Genomic DNA, 15254 nt, shown 5'->3' on the forward strand with positions numbered 1-15254 from the left:
CTAACTTTGACTATGGATAAAATAATTTTTTTAGCTAAATAGTTTTTCTCCAATTTTGGTAATACTTATCAACAAACATTGATTCACTTTTTAGAAATCTGAGAAATATCTTAGCAAAAAGCATTGATTCAATTTTTTGAAGTTTGAAGTTGAAGGAAGATTTGATTGGATAGAAGTTTTTAAGCTACAATGGTTGATTATTTGATTAAACAAATAAATTTAAGAAAATGAATGTGGAGATTTATCATAAATGATAAATTGGTACAATATTTATTATTAATTATTCTTATTTTGGTGCACCATGTGTTGCCAGGTTCATTTATCTATTGGTTAGTCTTGTCCAATAGAAAATATTATTATCAACACAGAGTTAATTATAGCTATCAATATAAAATCATAATAAAGACTACTCATGTGATATGAACTATTACCTAGACAAAAGTGATATCCTCATTTGGAGAAAGGCGATATTGTACCCAAGAGAAATATGGTAAGACAAAAGGTAAGTTTTATTTAGTAAATAACCTTAAAAATGCGTAATTTGTAATTTTATTTTCATCAAAGATAATAGTTTCACGGGTGATATTAACATGTATTCATTTTTAGTAACATGTTTTATTCATAATGTCGCATTATTACAATTCAATCACATATGTTATCATCATGTCAACTATACCCACTAATTACTGGTTAGCATAAGGAAAAAAGCAATTAGTAAGCATAACTTTATTGGTAACATGATTAATAAGATATTTCATGAAAACAAAATTACATTTGTTTAGGGTTATAACCTAAGTATATGATTAGAATTATAAATTTGCATTCACATTCCATCCAATCTACTTATGTTATTGATATATAGATGTACATTTGATGCACACAATTAAATGTAGGAAGCCTCATTATCATAAGAAGAACGAGCAGCCACTATTACTAGGATTTTAAAATCGAAAACATAATACTATATTTAAATGACAATATTTCCTATTTCAATAGCAAAGTGAAATAAAAAAAAAAACTCAAATGGAGTTAATACCACTAAACTACGATTAATTAATGACTATGGATCCACTAATATTGAAGGCTAATCAGTTTGGTTACAAAGTATAACATTAATTCTCACATATTATTTTACATGAACAAGTAATTTTTTGGATTGTATTTCTGTAGAAAAAAAAAGAAAAAAGTGAAGAACATGTTGTTTATTAGAGATGAGGGAGGACTGATCGAGTTACGTAAGAGGCCTTTATCACTGGGCTAAATAATGTGTCGGCTCAAAACTCAAATATATATGGGCCGATATAATTAATAAAATTCTGCAAACGAACTTTACTTTATAAATTTTAATACAAGCCCCATAATTCGAGCCCACGAATCCCTACAAATTCTTACGGAAACCGTAAAATTGAAACTGAGACATATGTAGGTTCAAACACCCTCGTTAATAAAAAAATAAAAAAATGGTATGTACTATACCTTCGGTATTAAGTTTTGACCATTCACTAAACCAGACTCATTGGACATAAAAGAACGAAAAAAATAAAAGGAGAAAAACGAGATGTGATAGAAGATGGGCCTAGCCAGGTAATTAGCAGAAACTAAAATAAAAGTATTGGGTAGAGAGTAAAAGCATGAAACCACATGCATAGACTACGTACACTCTACGTAACAACAAATTGCTGCTTTCAGTTATTACAAAATTAAAAGAACCGCCCACGCCTATTGCAGTTGCCTATCCCAATCCAAATTATAGTTGTGAACTTGTGAGACATGACACCGTATTTTTCTCTTACGCCTTCCATAAGTTTCACTCAATCTTTTTCGGTGAATTGGAGATGGGCTGATGATAGCTCATTTGGTTATCAAAAACTCTTTAAAAGAAAGTTAAGTCCTTATTTCTAGATCCCAATGCTCGTTTGGAGAGAGATGGTTTAGTACTTTGAAGGTTGATTATTGCATCCAATCTATCCTATGAAACTAATTCTTTATATCTAAATAAGAATCCTATAACTCATCTTAAAATGGTGCGGTTTGGACACAACCCACTAACTTTTTACGTTTCAGTATTATATATGAAGATGTCACCCAATATTGATACAAATTAAACCTTAACATGAGTTATTGAATTTACACCTTAACATGTATAATAGAAAATCGGTCACTTGGTCAGGGACCATAAAAAAATTATAAACCAATAATATGGAACTTTCTAATTAGAAGAAAAATGAAGATGGTTATGTGTCATGACTTCACTTTCAATTTTAAGACGGAAATTTGAATGTGATGGATATTTTGAGGAGTGAACGAACTCATATAACCTGTGGCATTCGTGTACCTAATCAAAAATTTGTAAGAAAAAATAGAAAAATAAAGAAAACGAAGGTTCTCCCCAAAATTCCCGTGCGTAAAGTCAACTTGGATTTAAGTAGTCTGTCAATTATATCAACTGTATGACCACATGGCCTCATTACCCATATTTAATACAATTCCATTGTTGGTCAACTCTTAGGTGTGAGAACCCGAAATACTTTAAATTCTGCTTTGCTCTGTTCTGATATTTTTATACCCTTTTTATATTACAGCAATCTGTACTTTACCAAATACAACAGGTCAGCAGATTCATGAGCAATGTTTTTAAAAATAAACGTAAAGGACATGTGTATTCATAAAAAGAAACTCATAAGAAATAAAATTTTAGTATTTCATACATCACAAATCACATCATTAGAAAGTATAAAGAATAAAATACACCAAATGAAAAAGTTGACGCAGTTATTAGAACATGTGTTGTATCTTATCGTCTTTTGCAGTTTTCTCTATTTTCCCAATCTTTTAAAAGTGTTTTCATAGTTCAACAACTTCAAGGATAAAAAAAAAGTATTTTCATAGTTTAACAACTTCAGGGATAAAGACAGGGTATCGTTCGATACAATCCGACCACGCTCCATCCGTTGGTGTCTTGATCGTACGGTTACATTTCCAAACGGCGGAGTTACACTTGAATCCACTTCCGAAAGCGATCTGCCAAACCCTATCGTTTCTCTTCATTCTCCCTTGAGCCTCTATGTAGCTAAGCTCATACCATAATGATGACGACGATGTATTACCAAACCTATGTAGTGTCATTCTTGAAGCTTCCACGTGTTCTCCCGACAGCTGTAGATTCTTTTGCAGCTCATCAATCACCGCTCTTCCTCCTGCGTGGATGCAGAAATGCTCGAAGGCCTGCTTGAAATCTGGTATGTACGGCTTCCACTTTGGATTGAAGATTTTACGTCCGATAAGGGATGAGAGGAAGAGAAGCTGCTCCGATGCCGGAAGGACCAAAGGACCTATTCAATCCAATAAGTGTGTTAATCTCTTTTAGAAGAAAAAAAGTTCCAACAAAGAGATCACATGATCATAGAGATAAAGTCATAGGATGAAAGCATGTTTAGTATATAACATTGTGAGTTACCTATGGTAGTGATATTAGCTTTCAAGGCTTCTCCGGCAATGGTCATGAGATCTTTAGACAAGTTGATTCCCACGTTACCATTTTTGTCTTCCTGTTCCATAACACAGTTGTAGGATTTGTCATCCGCACCGCGATGGGTCCTAACAAGGTGGCATAACTTGTACTTAGCTCGCCACCTGTCGGATCTGCGGTTAGAGAGGAGAATGGCGGCGCCTCCCATACGGAAGAGGCAGTTTGGGAGCAACATGGCTCTCTCATTACCCTTATAGTAATTAGGAGTAATGATCTCAGTGCTAATTATGATTGCGTTGGAGTTAGGATGGACTTGTAACAAATCACGTGCTACATCAACTGAGATAAGACTAGCGCTGCATCCCATCCCGGAAAGGTTATAGCTTTTGATGTTACTCCTAAGCTTGTACTTGTTGATAATCATAGCGGAGAGAGACGGCGTTGGTGAGAACAGAGAGCAATTAACAATGAGGATGTCGATGTCTTTAGGTTTAAGACCTGTATTCTTGAAGAGATCTTCCATGGCGGTGAAGATAACCATTTGGGCCTCGTTTCTTGCGGATTCCATGGTTGGAGTTGGAGGGATGTAATGAATAGCTGGAGGGAGACAAGTCTCTTCTCCTAGACCTGATCGCTCGAGGATTCTCATTTGGAATTCGACACTCTTGGGATTGTCTTTGAGGATGAGACGAGAGTGTTCCATGAACGAAGAGAACGGGACACGGCACGTGACAGGAGGTTTGTAGCAAGAGTAGTCCACAAGGTAGACGGTACGTGGCTTGGACATGAAGTAAACGGTTGAAACAAAGATAATAAGGAAAGAGGAACAAAGGATATGAAGAAGCTCGAAGTGGAGTGAGTTCAAGACACTGAGAATCTCTTCCGGACCCATTCGGAGAAGCTCGATGGCGACGGTTGCTATGACTGGAATCAAAAGAAGAGTAAGGAAGTTGTTGATAAGGTATTGGTAACCGAGTTTAACATATTTAAGCTTCACGGAGCTCGAGAAATCAGACATTTTGGAAGAGTTTTGCTATGCCTATGATGAGGTGTGGAGGAAGAATAGGTTTGGGATATAAAGGAGAAACAGAGGAAAGTTGGCAGATGGGAGAGGAGTTAATTTTCGGACTCAAACTCTCACGCCACTCAACGCTCTTTCTCTCGCTTCGTCTTTCTATTTAATTTTGCTTTTTTTTTTTTATGATTTACTGTCCAATCTTTTTTTCTATATCTGTGTTTCCAGTTGTTGCCAGACAAACGTCAATTATGGAGCAAATGATTATGGGGAAAAAGACTTTTACCAACCTTTTGCTGTTTTAATTCATTTCATTGAGCCTGAAAGCATTTTTTTTTCCTAGAAAGAATATGTAACAAGAGTAGGAAAAGAGATTTGTCAGTTGACTCGATATACATGTTCGGTCTGATTGAGATCAATGTGTTTTGTAAATTTGTAATACAAGGTTCAGAGGTTATACATCCAGGTACAAGAATTATTTTTTCCCGTTAAAATGTGACCAGCAACAGCTATATTTTGTTGAAAATTTACTTTGAATGACAAAATAAAATTGTGGGTTTACTATATCAACAAAAACTTGTGAAAAATATCATCTAACCTTCTTTAAAATTAACTCATTATTTTCTTTGATATTATAATTTATATTTTACGACTAACAAAAAACCCTACAAAAGCTAAAAAAACAAAATTCTTTTTTTTTTCCTCCCTACTCTCCTTTTTTCCCGGCCATTGCCGTTCTCGTTTTGTTCTCTCTGTCCAACCTTCATCTCTCCGTCGTACCTTCTTTTCTCTACTGTCTTGTCTCTCTCTTTCTCTCCGCCATCCCCATCGTGAGACTGGTTACATTCTTTTCAGTTACTATCAGTGCGGTGTTTTCTCATTCATCCCCAATCTTGGACACCGCTTCTGTTTTTTCATGATTTTATCAAAATTCATGTAAATTGCTTTTACGTAAAACAAAATTTATATGGAAAATATGACATTTAACGTTTTTGTAATTTTAAACATTGTTTAAATCTGCAATTAATCTAATGTAGTATAAAGTCTATAAAGTATGTTAACTAAAAGAAAAGAGAGAAAGTTTATCATATCCATATCTTGATTTAATTTATAAAAAGTAATCCAAATTTAATGCACAACCTAATCTTGGCGATATTAAAGATCACCAACTTGAGAAGCAATAAAAACATCCCACTCGAGCATTTGTTCACGTGAATTCTGTCACATTACTTGTTTAGACTTATAAGCCGATCATTAATGTCTACTCAATAAAAATCGTTTTTTAATGTATACAAGTTTTGTAGTAGTAGAGAGTGGAACTAAGTATCGTTTTTTTTGTGGGGAGTGACTAGTGAGTAAAATGTTTAACTGTTTTTACGACAAATTGTGGCATTGGCGATATCTCCAAACCGCCGCCCCCATATCATTGCAGGGAAATAGTAACTGGGATGCAAATCAAATATTTTGGTTTCACCATTTTTTTTTTGTCCGGGGCATAAATTGGTGTTACATTGAATTATCATAGTCAATAATCTAGTTAACCGCTTTAACAGAATCAGAGACGACAGTACAAGTTATATACTTGGTGTTGGCTCTGCATACGTTACAAACGTGTATATCCTTATATGAAAAAATGGTCCTTCATACGGATAATGAGTATAATGATACATGGGGTGTCAGACCAACCAGCGGCTAACCATATCTTTTTATTTAAAAAGTAAATATTCACGGCGACTCTCAACTATGTGACGGTTTCATATTTATGTTTGTCATTTACATAAACTAATCTTCCTGGATTGCTGCTTTCGGTTGGGATGTGTTTTTGTTTTTTTGGTTGGTTTTAATGTTAAGGCGGTTGGGATGTTGACGATTGTTATTTCAACTTTCAGCTCTGGCGCTTTGTTCATTGTACTAGGAACTTAGTAAACCAGCCACAACATGACAACCTAGACACAATGCATGCAAAATGCTAGGAAGAATATATATTCTGCAAAATGATATGTCCAATAAAGGACAAGCATCATATTTTTCCTTCCACCTTCTTTTGTGTCAATTTTCATTTCCCTTCAAAAAAGCTAAGACAAGAAAGAACTAGGTTGATTCCTTTGTGTCAACTTTCAGCTCCGGGAATTTTGATTTTTCCTTCCACCTTCCTTTGCCTTTGAGGCCTTCTAGTCAAGGTCTCTGAGAGAGCCTTCAACTGCCAATGGATTGCTAACCAATTTTCAAGAGATTGAAGACCAAAAAAAATATATCACATTTCATAAACCTCTTTGGATACTTTAAAAGCCCACATTCAGTTCATTATATTTGCTTCAAGCCCAAAGCTTATAATTAGGTTATACTAATCCAAGTCTTTATGAAAGTTAGATGTAACTACTATTATTCAAAGACTACATAAAAAAAAGTCAAACATAAACTAAATCAACCAGGATTGAACATCCTTCTAACACAAAATAAAATAAAATTAGACCATCTAATCGCATGATCTAGTTTGTCAATGTTACACAAAATCAGAGGAGCCTAATAAAATGGCAGAGTACTTGGTTACCGGAGGAACCAGCTTTATAGCCTCTCATGTTATCAAGTCACTTCTAGAATTTGGTCATTACGTAAGAACAACTGTTAGAGACTCAGGTACTTTACCTAGAATCCTCCAAAGATTCTTAGGTTTGCTTCCACAAGTTTTTTTTTTTGGTTTCTTAAATGATTCTGTAATTTTCTTTCCTTGTTATTAAGAAGATGAAGAAAAGGTGGGTTTCTTGTGGGACTTAAAAGGAGCAAAAGAAAGGTTGAAGATCTTCGAAGCTGATCTAACGATAGAGGGAAGCTTTGACGAAGCAGTCAACGGTGTTGATGGAGTCTTCCACATCGCATCTCGAGTTTCTGTTCGTCTGGACAACAACAATCTGGTCAAAACATATCTCATGTTTACATTATTTGTCATAACATTTTTGATAAAATAAACTGGCTTATGTTTATTGAAGCTTTTTTTTGTTTTCCTTAGGATAAATTTGATCCTAATATAAGTGGAACAATGAATGTGATGAACTCTTGTGCAAAGTCAAGAAACACTGTGAAAAGGATTGTTCTCACATCTTCTTCAACCGCGATACGGTACCGTTTTGATGCTACACAAGTCTCTCCACTTAATGAATCGCATTGGACCGATCTTGAATACTGCAAACACTTCAAAGTCAGAACTTTTTAACTCATTGTTGCCTTCCTTCAGTTTTAGACAACATTCATATTGTCTTATATATCGATGAATGTCTGAAAAAATGTATGTAGATTTGGTATGCTTATAAAAAGACTTTAGGGGAGAAAGAAGCTTGGAGGATCGCAGCTGATAAGAAGCTAAACCTAGTTGTCGTAATCCCATCATTTTGTATTGGTCCAATACTTAGTCCAAAACCTACAAGCTCCCCTCTCATTTTTCTGTCCATTATCAAAGGTTAGCGAATCTAATCACTTTCATACTTTCATACTTATGTTTTCTATTTCACCAAATACACTTTTTCTGTCCATTTGAGCTGATCTTGTCTTGACTAGGGACTCGTGGAACGTACCCTAACTTCAGGGGAGGGTTTGTGCACATAGACGATGTAGTTGCTGCACAAATCTTAGCAATGGAAGAACCTAAAGCATCAGGAAGAATCTTATGTTCGAGTTCAGTGGCTCACTGGTCAGAGATCATTGAGATGCTACGAATCAAATACCCATTATACCCATTTGAGACCAAGTACTTACTATATATCCTCTGCTCTATATCATAACACTTTTTAAGACATGTTTTTGATGTAACAGAAAAAAACTGTAACAGGTGTGGCAGTGAAGAAGGGAAAGATATGCCTCATAGCTTAGACACAACAAAAATACATGAACTTGGCTTTGCCTCCTTCAAGTCATTAACAGAGATGTTTGATGACTGTATCAAGTGTTTTCAAGACAAGGGTTTGCTCTGAAACACAAACTAATCAAGCTTATATTTAAACATCAACGAGATCTCTTAATCTAAAAGGATTCCACACTATGTAAAGTGCCCATCAATCTTGGACTTAATAATTACACCATCTCGCTCACGTCTTGTAGAGTTTCTTTGGACTGATCGTATCACGTGCTTAACACACACAAATGTCCGTACCAAGAAAGGTACAGGAACACGTGTCAACTCTCTTTAGTACTCTTTACTTTTAAGGTAGTGGAGAATGCCACTTGAGAGAGTCGTCTACATTTCATTTTTGGTCGTTCACAAGTCACAATCACCATTAGCCACCTTCAAAAACATAAATGTGATCCAACTGTTATGTACTATTAATATCAACCCATGACTTATTAAATTCTCGGTTTAGATTTTCTGTCCTGATTAGACAAACATTAAAAGAGAAAGGTACAACACCAAGAGACAAAAGAGATACGAAGAACAATGCATAAGGAAATAGATTAAAACATAAAGATGAAAGAAAGTAAAACCAACATTTATGAAAAAATGTTGTGCAAATCACTCCTTTGGACTGTTCTAAAAGCACATGAAAAATCCATAGAGATCAGACCGCAAGGATCATACTTTCTAGCTTTCTTCATCATGTTCCTGTGAAACAGAAACCGAAGCTAACAACTCTTAAACCAAACCGAGAGGCGGTGTTGTCAGATGATCTGTATAGGCAAATTTGAAATCATCAAGCTGGAATTCCATTTCAGTGAAATCACAGTCAGGTAGCTCACTTGGAAGACTGTTTTCAAACCTGCTGAAGTTGATATCATTTTCGAGCAATGAGTAATCATCCAGCAGAATGTTAGAGTCAGTAAGGAAACAATCAAAGTCTAGCTCTGCACCATTTGCATTAGAAACCATAGAATCCTCTTCTGCTGCTAAGAATCTCAGATCAGGTATTTTCACATCCGAAAAGTCGAAAGTAGTGAACACTTCTTTGGTGGTTGAATCACCAGACGCAGCAACATCTTTGTTCAGAGACGTCTTTTCTTTAGACAAATCATCAGCACTTACACAAGAAACAGAAGCAGAAGTAGGGGAACGCAAGCACTGGCTAGTCACTGTTACAACCGATGAGGAAACAGCAGAACCTGAAGAAGCCAGTGCATCATACTCAACCTTCTTGTCAACATAAGCCTTCTCAGCTTCTGCAGGAGTTTCATAAGTACCCAACCATTTCTTAGTTTTAGTGAATGGGTTCAAAATCTCAGCAGCAAATTTGCCTGATGGCCTCGGCCTAACTCCCACAGGATACTTAAACTGCCTAGTAGATTTCCTTCTAGGGGTTTTGACAGCATTGCTACGATCCTGAGAACTCTCGGAGACCTGAGGGAGGAAAGTAATCTCATGAACAAAACGCTTTACCTTTCGAGGTTTAGGTAACCATTCATCGCTAGAGGAAGAGGAATCATCAGTAGCATCAGGATCAGTGAAAACAATACGAACTGTTCTCAACAAAGAGTCTCTCTCAGGTTTCACAAAGGACTTCATATCTTCTCAAACACACCAAGAACACACCAAAAAAACCCCACTCAAAAATCTCTGATCAAAAACTGCTAAATCGGATGAGGTTTTTTTCAGGAAAAAGATTTCTCTGTTTCAGCGAACTATGAAAAAGGGTATTTTTTGCTTTTCGTGAAAACCCCCAAATACTTCAACACCAGAACAAGTCCTGCACAAAATCACAATCCAGAACCAATACTTAAAACCTTTAGATTCTCCTTCACCAACAAAAGAAAAAGATAAAGAAGAAGAGAGAAAAGGCCAAACCTTTTAAGTCTTAAGCCCATGGAAATGGAAGGAACCTCAAGAATAAGCCTCTGTTCGGAGCAGAAGCGAAGAGCGTTAAGAACAGCCGTCAGACTCAGACCAAAGAACAAGACAGACGAGGAAGAAGAAGAAGACGATTGAATTGCAAAGGAGATTAGAAACAGAGACGAAATCGCAGCCGATTCAGACACAGCCGACATAAATCCGCGTTACAAACGCCGTTGTTGTTCCGATTGCTTCTCAAATACCCAAAAATCCCGACTTTTAACTGTTCCTGTTCTTCAAAAGAGATAAAAACCCACAAGAGATAAGTGAGACACACACACACAGCTACAACCTAAAACCCTTAGAAGAAAGAAGTGTAAAAAAGGGTTCTTGAATTAAACTCCGATTCAAACAAAACGCAAATCTTTAGAAAGAGAAGAACATAAATTACAGTCGCAGGCTCACAGTAAGCAAATATAAGAGAGACGGGTTACTATTCAAGTAATGATTTCGTGGAGAAATGCAGAGAGTTTGTGATGAGAAAAAAAGAAAGAAGAAATCTTTCACCTACCTTGTGCTCTTTTTCTGAAAATTCTATCTGTTTCTCTCACAGGATAAAGCTTTAACCTTTATATGCTGTTAGTATTATTCACTTACCTTGATTTTCTCACTTGTTACGTTAGACCCGATTTTTACTACTATTTTACTGCTGGTCTAAAGGAACCATTCCTTTTTTTTTGCATGAACCATTCAAAGGAAAAAGTAACAAATCTTGGAATATCTAATCTAATTTTCGATGATATTATCTTGACTAATTGTTTTCCAAATTGTTTTAAACTGCTCAAAACATAGTATTTTTAGTTTACTTATAAATTTACATATTGACGTAAATGTGGTTAGGAAATGTTATTGTTGTGGTATTTTTCTTTTTTCTTTTGTGTTTGTTTAGCCAATTCAAATATGTAGCATTCGTGAAAATACTGATATAAAAATATTTAAATACTCATTTATATGTGTTAAAGCGTTTACAAAATTATCATCAATGGCCGGCCATGAATCATAACTAGCCAATATAGAATTAGGTTTTTGGTTTGAAATGTAAATTTACAAAAGAAAATCTGTCATAAAAGTTCATCTCGTACTTTATCATAAGAAAGTATTCACATTTGTTGGTCTTTTTTATAAGGTTTAGTAAATTTTTGGGTTTCTAGAATTTGTTTTTTAGTATGAATGTTTTCTAGAGATTTTTAGTTTATAAGAAAAGAAAAGAACAAAGCAAAAGCAGAGAGCAAAGCCTAGTTAAAGACTCTTATTAGCATCTCTCCGGGATATAGACTAGAACTAGATTTTCTTTTCCTTCCAGTTAAGTTGTTTTGCGTTCTGAAATCTAAAATTTGATCATTCTTTCTGTGGTATACGTACACATATACATGTTACTAAGAAAATTATCAGTATGTTATCTTTTCTTTAATTTTATCTATGTGGTCTCTTGAACTTTAGTACAAAATGGTCTCTATATTAGGAGACGTATATGATAAGGGACATACATATTAATGGCGCATGACCAAACCATACTTTAATATCATGCATCTATCATGTCCCACTAATCGCCTAAGCTATCCATTTGGGAGCGTGTGATTCAATCTTTCTCATAAGAAGAACAATTTTACTGGTATTTTATGCAAGTGTAGTCCTCCACACATAAGATGCTTCTGTTGTATGAAGGCAAAGAGCGGATGCAATAACTTTTTCAAAATTCGGTAAAAACCTGAACTGTGAATCTGTGATTGCAATTTTTTTACAATGGTGTTGTTGTTCAAATGGTGACAGCAAAACATGAATTAATAGACTGAAACGATTTTTTTTCATCTTACCACAAAACAATTATACACTATTATACATCACATAATAAATGTTATAATTATAAAAAAAACATGAGTGATACTATTTTTTAAACTCTACTCTTCAATTGATAGTTATTTTTGCTTGATTTTTTTTTAGCAAAACAATGATTTAATAAAATAAAAAAATTGTGATATGCCTAATATTGGTAAGAAAGAAAAAATATCGTACTTTTCAATGTCCTTAAAAATACAAATTTTTATGATTTGACTACTTCCAAATTTCTTTAAATGAGTTCAAATTCAAATATTTAAAATTTCGTAAGAAACAATATACATATAGAACAAGAAACATCTTTTATGGACGGCCAAATCATGTTGTTTTTTGCTCTACAAATGAAAATCATATACTATTACTAATTAAATTATATGTTGTCTTATAGCTTCGGAATCTTTCTAAACATGATTCACCCCTTTTCATTACAGGACCCCACTATAATTAAGGTTTCTTCTAAAGTGGGATCCATCTGATCGAACCATCTCATCTCACTCTCAGTTTATGAAATCGTGATCTTTTGGAAGAAGAAATCAACGCAAATGGCTGACCAAACTAGAGAAGCCTTTCTCTCTCGAAAAGCTTGCTCAGATTTCGGATTCAATGATTCAAACATCATCGATGACCGTCGTTCCAAGTTCCGGTGTTTCCGATTTTGCTCCGACGGGATCACTGCTTCCTGGAAAGCTTTATACGACATCGGTGCTAAATTATACGAGATGGGTCGTTCCGATCGTCGGAAAGTTTACTTCTCCGTTAAGATGGGGATGGCTCTCGCACTCTGTTCTTTCGTCATCTACCTTAAAGAACCACTCCGTGACGCTAGCAAGTATGCTGTTTGGGCGATCCTTACTGTTGTCGTCGTCTTTGAGTATAGTATAGGTACTGTGACTCACGAATTCTATAGATTCAGATCGATTCTGGGGTTGTTGTTGTTCGATCAAATCTTCCGGATTTTGATTAAAAATCAAAACTTTCGTCTTCTTCGATCTAAATTCTCATTAGATCTGTCTTAGGATTACTTGTCTTCAGAGATCTAATTTGGCTCTAACTCTGTTTTTTGAAGGAGCAACATTGGTCAAAGGATTTAATAGAGCTATAGGAACACTCTCTGCTGGAGGACTTGCTCTTGGCATAGCTAGACTCTCTGTTTCAGCTGGAGAATTTGAAGAACTCATTATCATTATCAGTATTTTCATTGCAGGTTGCACTATTTCTCTCAATTTTTATTAGAAATGAACCTTTTTTAAATAAACATACTAACTTTATTTTTGATACTTGTGAATCTGTTGGTTTGTCTATCAGGTTTTTCTGCAAGTTATTTGAAACTATACCCGGCGATGAAGTCGTATGAATATGCATTCAGGGTGTTTTTGTTGACATACTGTATTGTTCTTGTGTCTGGAAACAACTCTAGAGATTTTTTTAGCACTGCTTATTATAGGTTTTTGCTTATCCTGGTTGGTGCTGGTATCTGTTTGGGTGTGAACATATTTATACTTCCCATTTGGGCTGGAGAAGACCTCCATAAACTAGTTGTTAAGAATTTCAAAAGTGTGGCCAATTCACTTGAAGGTAGAGAGATACGTCAAATGGCTGTTTTCTCTTGTTTCGTTTCGGGTTTTGGCTGTTTTTTTATGTCTTGTTTTGTTTGTGCTTTCCTAAAACTTTCAGGATGTGTTAATGGGTACTTGCAATGTGTTGAATACGAGAGGATTCCTTCGAAGATTCTCACTTACCAAGCTTCGGATGATCCATTATACAGTGGATACAGGTCTGTAGTCCAATCTACGAGCCAAGAAGATTCTCTGGTGTGTTTTCCTTAGGACACTTTTGTTGAGCAGCAACTAGATAACTTGAAAAGGATTTAGATGATAAGATACGATGACCTCTTTTTTCCTCAGCTTGATTTTGCAGTATGGGAGCCTCCACATGGACCATATAAGACTTTCCACCATCCATGGGCAAACTACGTCAAACTTAGTGGCGCAGTAAGGCACTGCGCTTTCATGGTCATGGCAATGCATGGCTGCATTCTTTCGGAAATTCAGGTAACTTACCATATTCTTGTTAAATACAACTTTATCTATCATAGCAAATGAGGTGCTATAATGGTTATTAGAGACTATACCAACCTGCTTCAAATGCTACTAGTACCTCTTCGTGATTAACTAGACTGTTACTCTGAGAAGTCGGATATTTGTCATATAATTGTTGAGTAGGTGCAAAGTGGGATCTCCTAGTTTACTGTTGTTACTAGTGAATGGTTTTCTTTGAGTTCAATGCTTGTCGTATGCCCTATAAGACTTGTGATATCAATTGGTGTGGGATTTGCAGGCAGCTCCAGAAAAAAGGCAGGCTTTTCGTCAAGAACTTCAAAGAGTTGGAAACGAAGGAGCCAAAGTCTTGAGGTTGTTTGGAGAAAAGGTGGAGAAAATGGAGAAGCTAAGCCCAGGGAACGTTCTCAAGGATGTTCAAAGAGCAGCAGAGGAACTACAGATGAAAATAGACAGTAACTCCTTCCTACTTGTCAACTCAGAAAGCTGGGCTGCTATGAAAGAGAAAGCCGAAGCTGAAGAAGCGCAACAAAACTATCACGAAGCCAAAGACGACGAGTCTAAAGTGATTCAATCCCTCAGCCAGATATGGGACAATAACAACAACCCTCATCATCAGAATCAACACGCTGGTAATGATTCTCAGCTATGGATATCAACAGAGAGTATGATGCTTAGGAACCGCGAAAACTGGCCAAGCGTCTCTTTCATAGGCGGTTCTATGATCAATGAGATAGAATCCAAAGTATATGAAAGTGCGAGTTCTTTGTCGCTAGCTACATTTGCGTCTCTTTTGATCGAGTTTGTTGCAAGGCTCCAAAATATTGTTAACGCGTATGAGGAACTAAGCACTAAAGCCGATTTCAAAGAACAAGTTAGCGAGACACGGATATAGAAAAAGCTGGACTCTGGACCAGACTCAGTAGCTGCTTCAGCTCCAGGGATATAGTTGATTTTGTATAGAAAATTATATACATTATTGCTTTGTTTGTTTGCTGTCTTGAAATAAGTTCCTAATTCCTTTTTGTTTTGTTTTGGCAAAGTCATAAACTCAATTGGAAAGTTTTG

The 15254-nt window shown here is 35.6% G+C and overlaps 4 protein-coding genes and 1 long non-coding RNA gene across 6 annotated transcripts, besides 2 other annotated features; 3 read left to right on the forward strand and 2 right to left on the reverse strand.

Moving 5' to 3' along the window:
- Nucleotides 1-2591: 2591 nt before the first annotated feature.
- Nucleotides 2592-4818, reverse strand: KCS5 (3-ketoacyl-CoA synthase 5). Its single transcript, NM_102356.4, has 2 exons — nucleotides 3458-4818; nucleotides 2592-3332 (listed from the first exon to the last, which is right to left on the reverse strand). The coding sequence occupies exons 1-2, from the start codon at nucleotides 4485-4487 to the stop codon at nucleotides 2884-2886; spliced, it is 1479 nt and encodes a 492-aa protein (NP_173916.1). The 5' UTR covers nucleotides 4488-4818; the 3' UTR covers nucleotides 2592-2883.
- A 388-nt stretch (nucleotides 4819-5206) lies between these two features.
- Nucleotides 5207-5407, forward strand: AT1G05967. Its single transcript, NR_138995.1, has one exon. It is a non-coding gene; the product is annotated as an other RNA (long non-coding RNA).
- Nucleotides 5408-6917: 1510 nt separating this feature from the next.
- AT1G25460 (NAD(P)-binding Rossmann-fold superfamily protein) lies at nucleotides 6918-8647 on the forward strand. The gene is made up of 6 exons (NM_001332681.1): nucleotides 6918-7121; nucleotides 7227-7396; nucleotides 7492-7680; nucleotides 7776-7938; nucleotides 8037-8226; nucleotides 8308-8647. Exons 1-6 carry the CDS (start codon nucleotides 7016-7018, stop codon nucleotides 8447-8449), a joined length of 960 nt encoding a protein of 319 aa, NP_001319080.1. The 5' UTR covers nucleotides 6918-7015; the 3' UTR covers nucleotides 8450-8647.
- A 166-nt stretch (nucleotides 8648-8813) lies between these two features.
- On the reverse strand, nucleotides 8814-10833 carry CRF12 (AP2 domain-containing transcription factor family protein). Of its 2 annotated transcripts, none has more exons than NM_102358.4 (3): nucleotides 10805-10833; nucleotides 10249-10527; nucleotides 8814-10150 (listed from the first exon to the last, which is right to left on the reverse strand). In NM_102358.4, exon 3 carries the CDS (start codon nucleotides 9967-9969, stop codon nucleotides 9106-9108), a length of 864 nt encoding a protein of 287 aa, NP_173918.2. In that variant the 5' UTR covers nucleotides 9970-10150; nucleotides 10249-10527; nucleotides 10805-10833; the 3' UTR covers nucleotides 8814-9105. The 2 variants fall into 2 exon arrangements, with proteins under 2 accessions (NP_173918.2, NP_973912.1); NM_202183.2 differs by having other exon boundaries at nucleotides 10249-10522; nucleotides 10805-10832.
- Nucleotides 10078-10150: a sequence feature (AT1G25470.uORF1-1).
- Nucleotides 10249-10448: a sequence feature (AT1G25470.uORF1-2).
- Nucleotides 10834-12436: 1603 nt separating the features above from the next.
- On the forward strand, nucleotides 12437-15236 carry AT1G25480 (aluminum activated malate transporter family protein). Its single transcript, NM_102359.3, has 6 exons — nucleotides 12437-13011; nucleotides 13196-13333; nucleotides 13435-13704; nucleotides 13804-13940; nucleotides 14034-14180; nucleotides 14467-15236. Exons 1-6 carry the CDS (start codon nucleotides 12672-12674, stop codon nucleotides 15079-15081), a joined length of 1647 nt encoding a protein of 548 aa, NP_173919.1. The 5' UTR covers nucleotides 12437-12671; the 3' UTR covers nucleotides 15082-15236.
- Nucleotides 15237-15254: the final 18 nt, after the last annotated feature.

Source organism: Arabidopsis thaliana (genome assembly GCF_000001735.4).
Source record: "Arabidopsis thaliana chromosome 1 sequence".
Taxonomy (NCBI): domain Eukaryota; kingdom Viridiplantae; phylum Streptophyta; class Magnoliopsida; order Brassicales; family Brassicaceae; genus Arabidopsis; species Arabidopsis thaliana.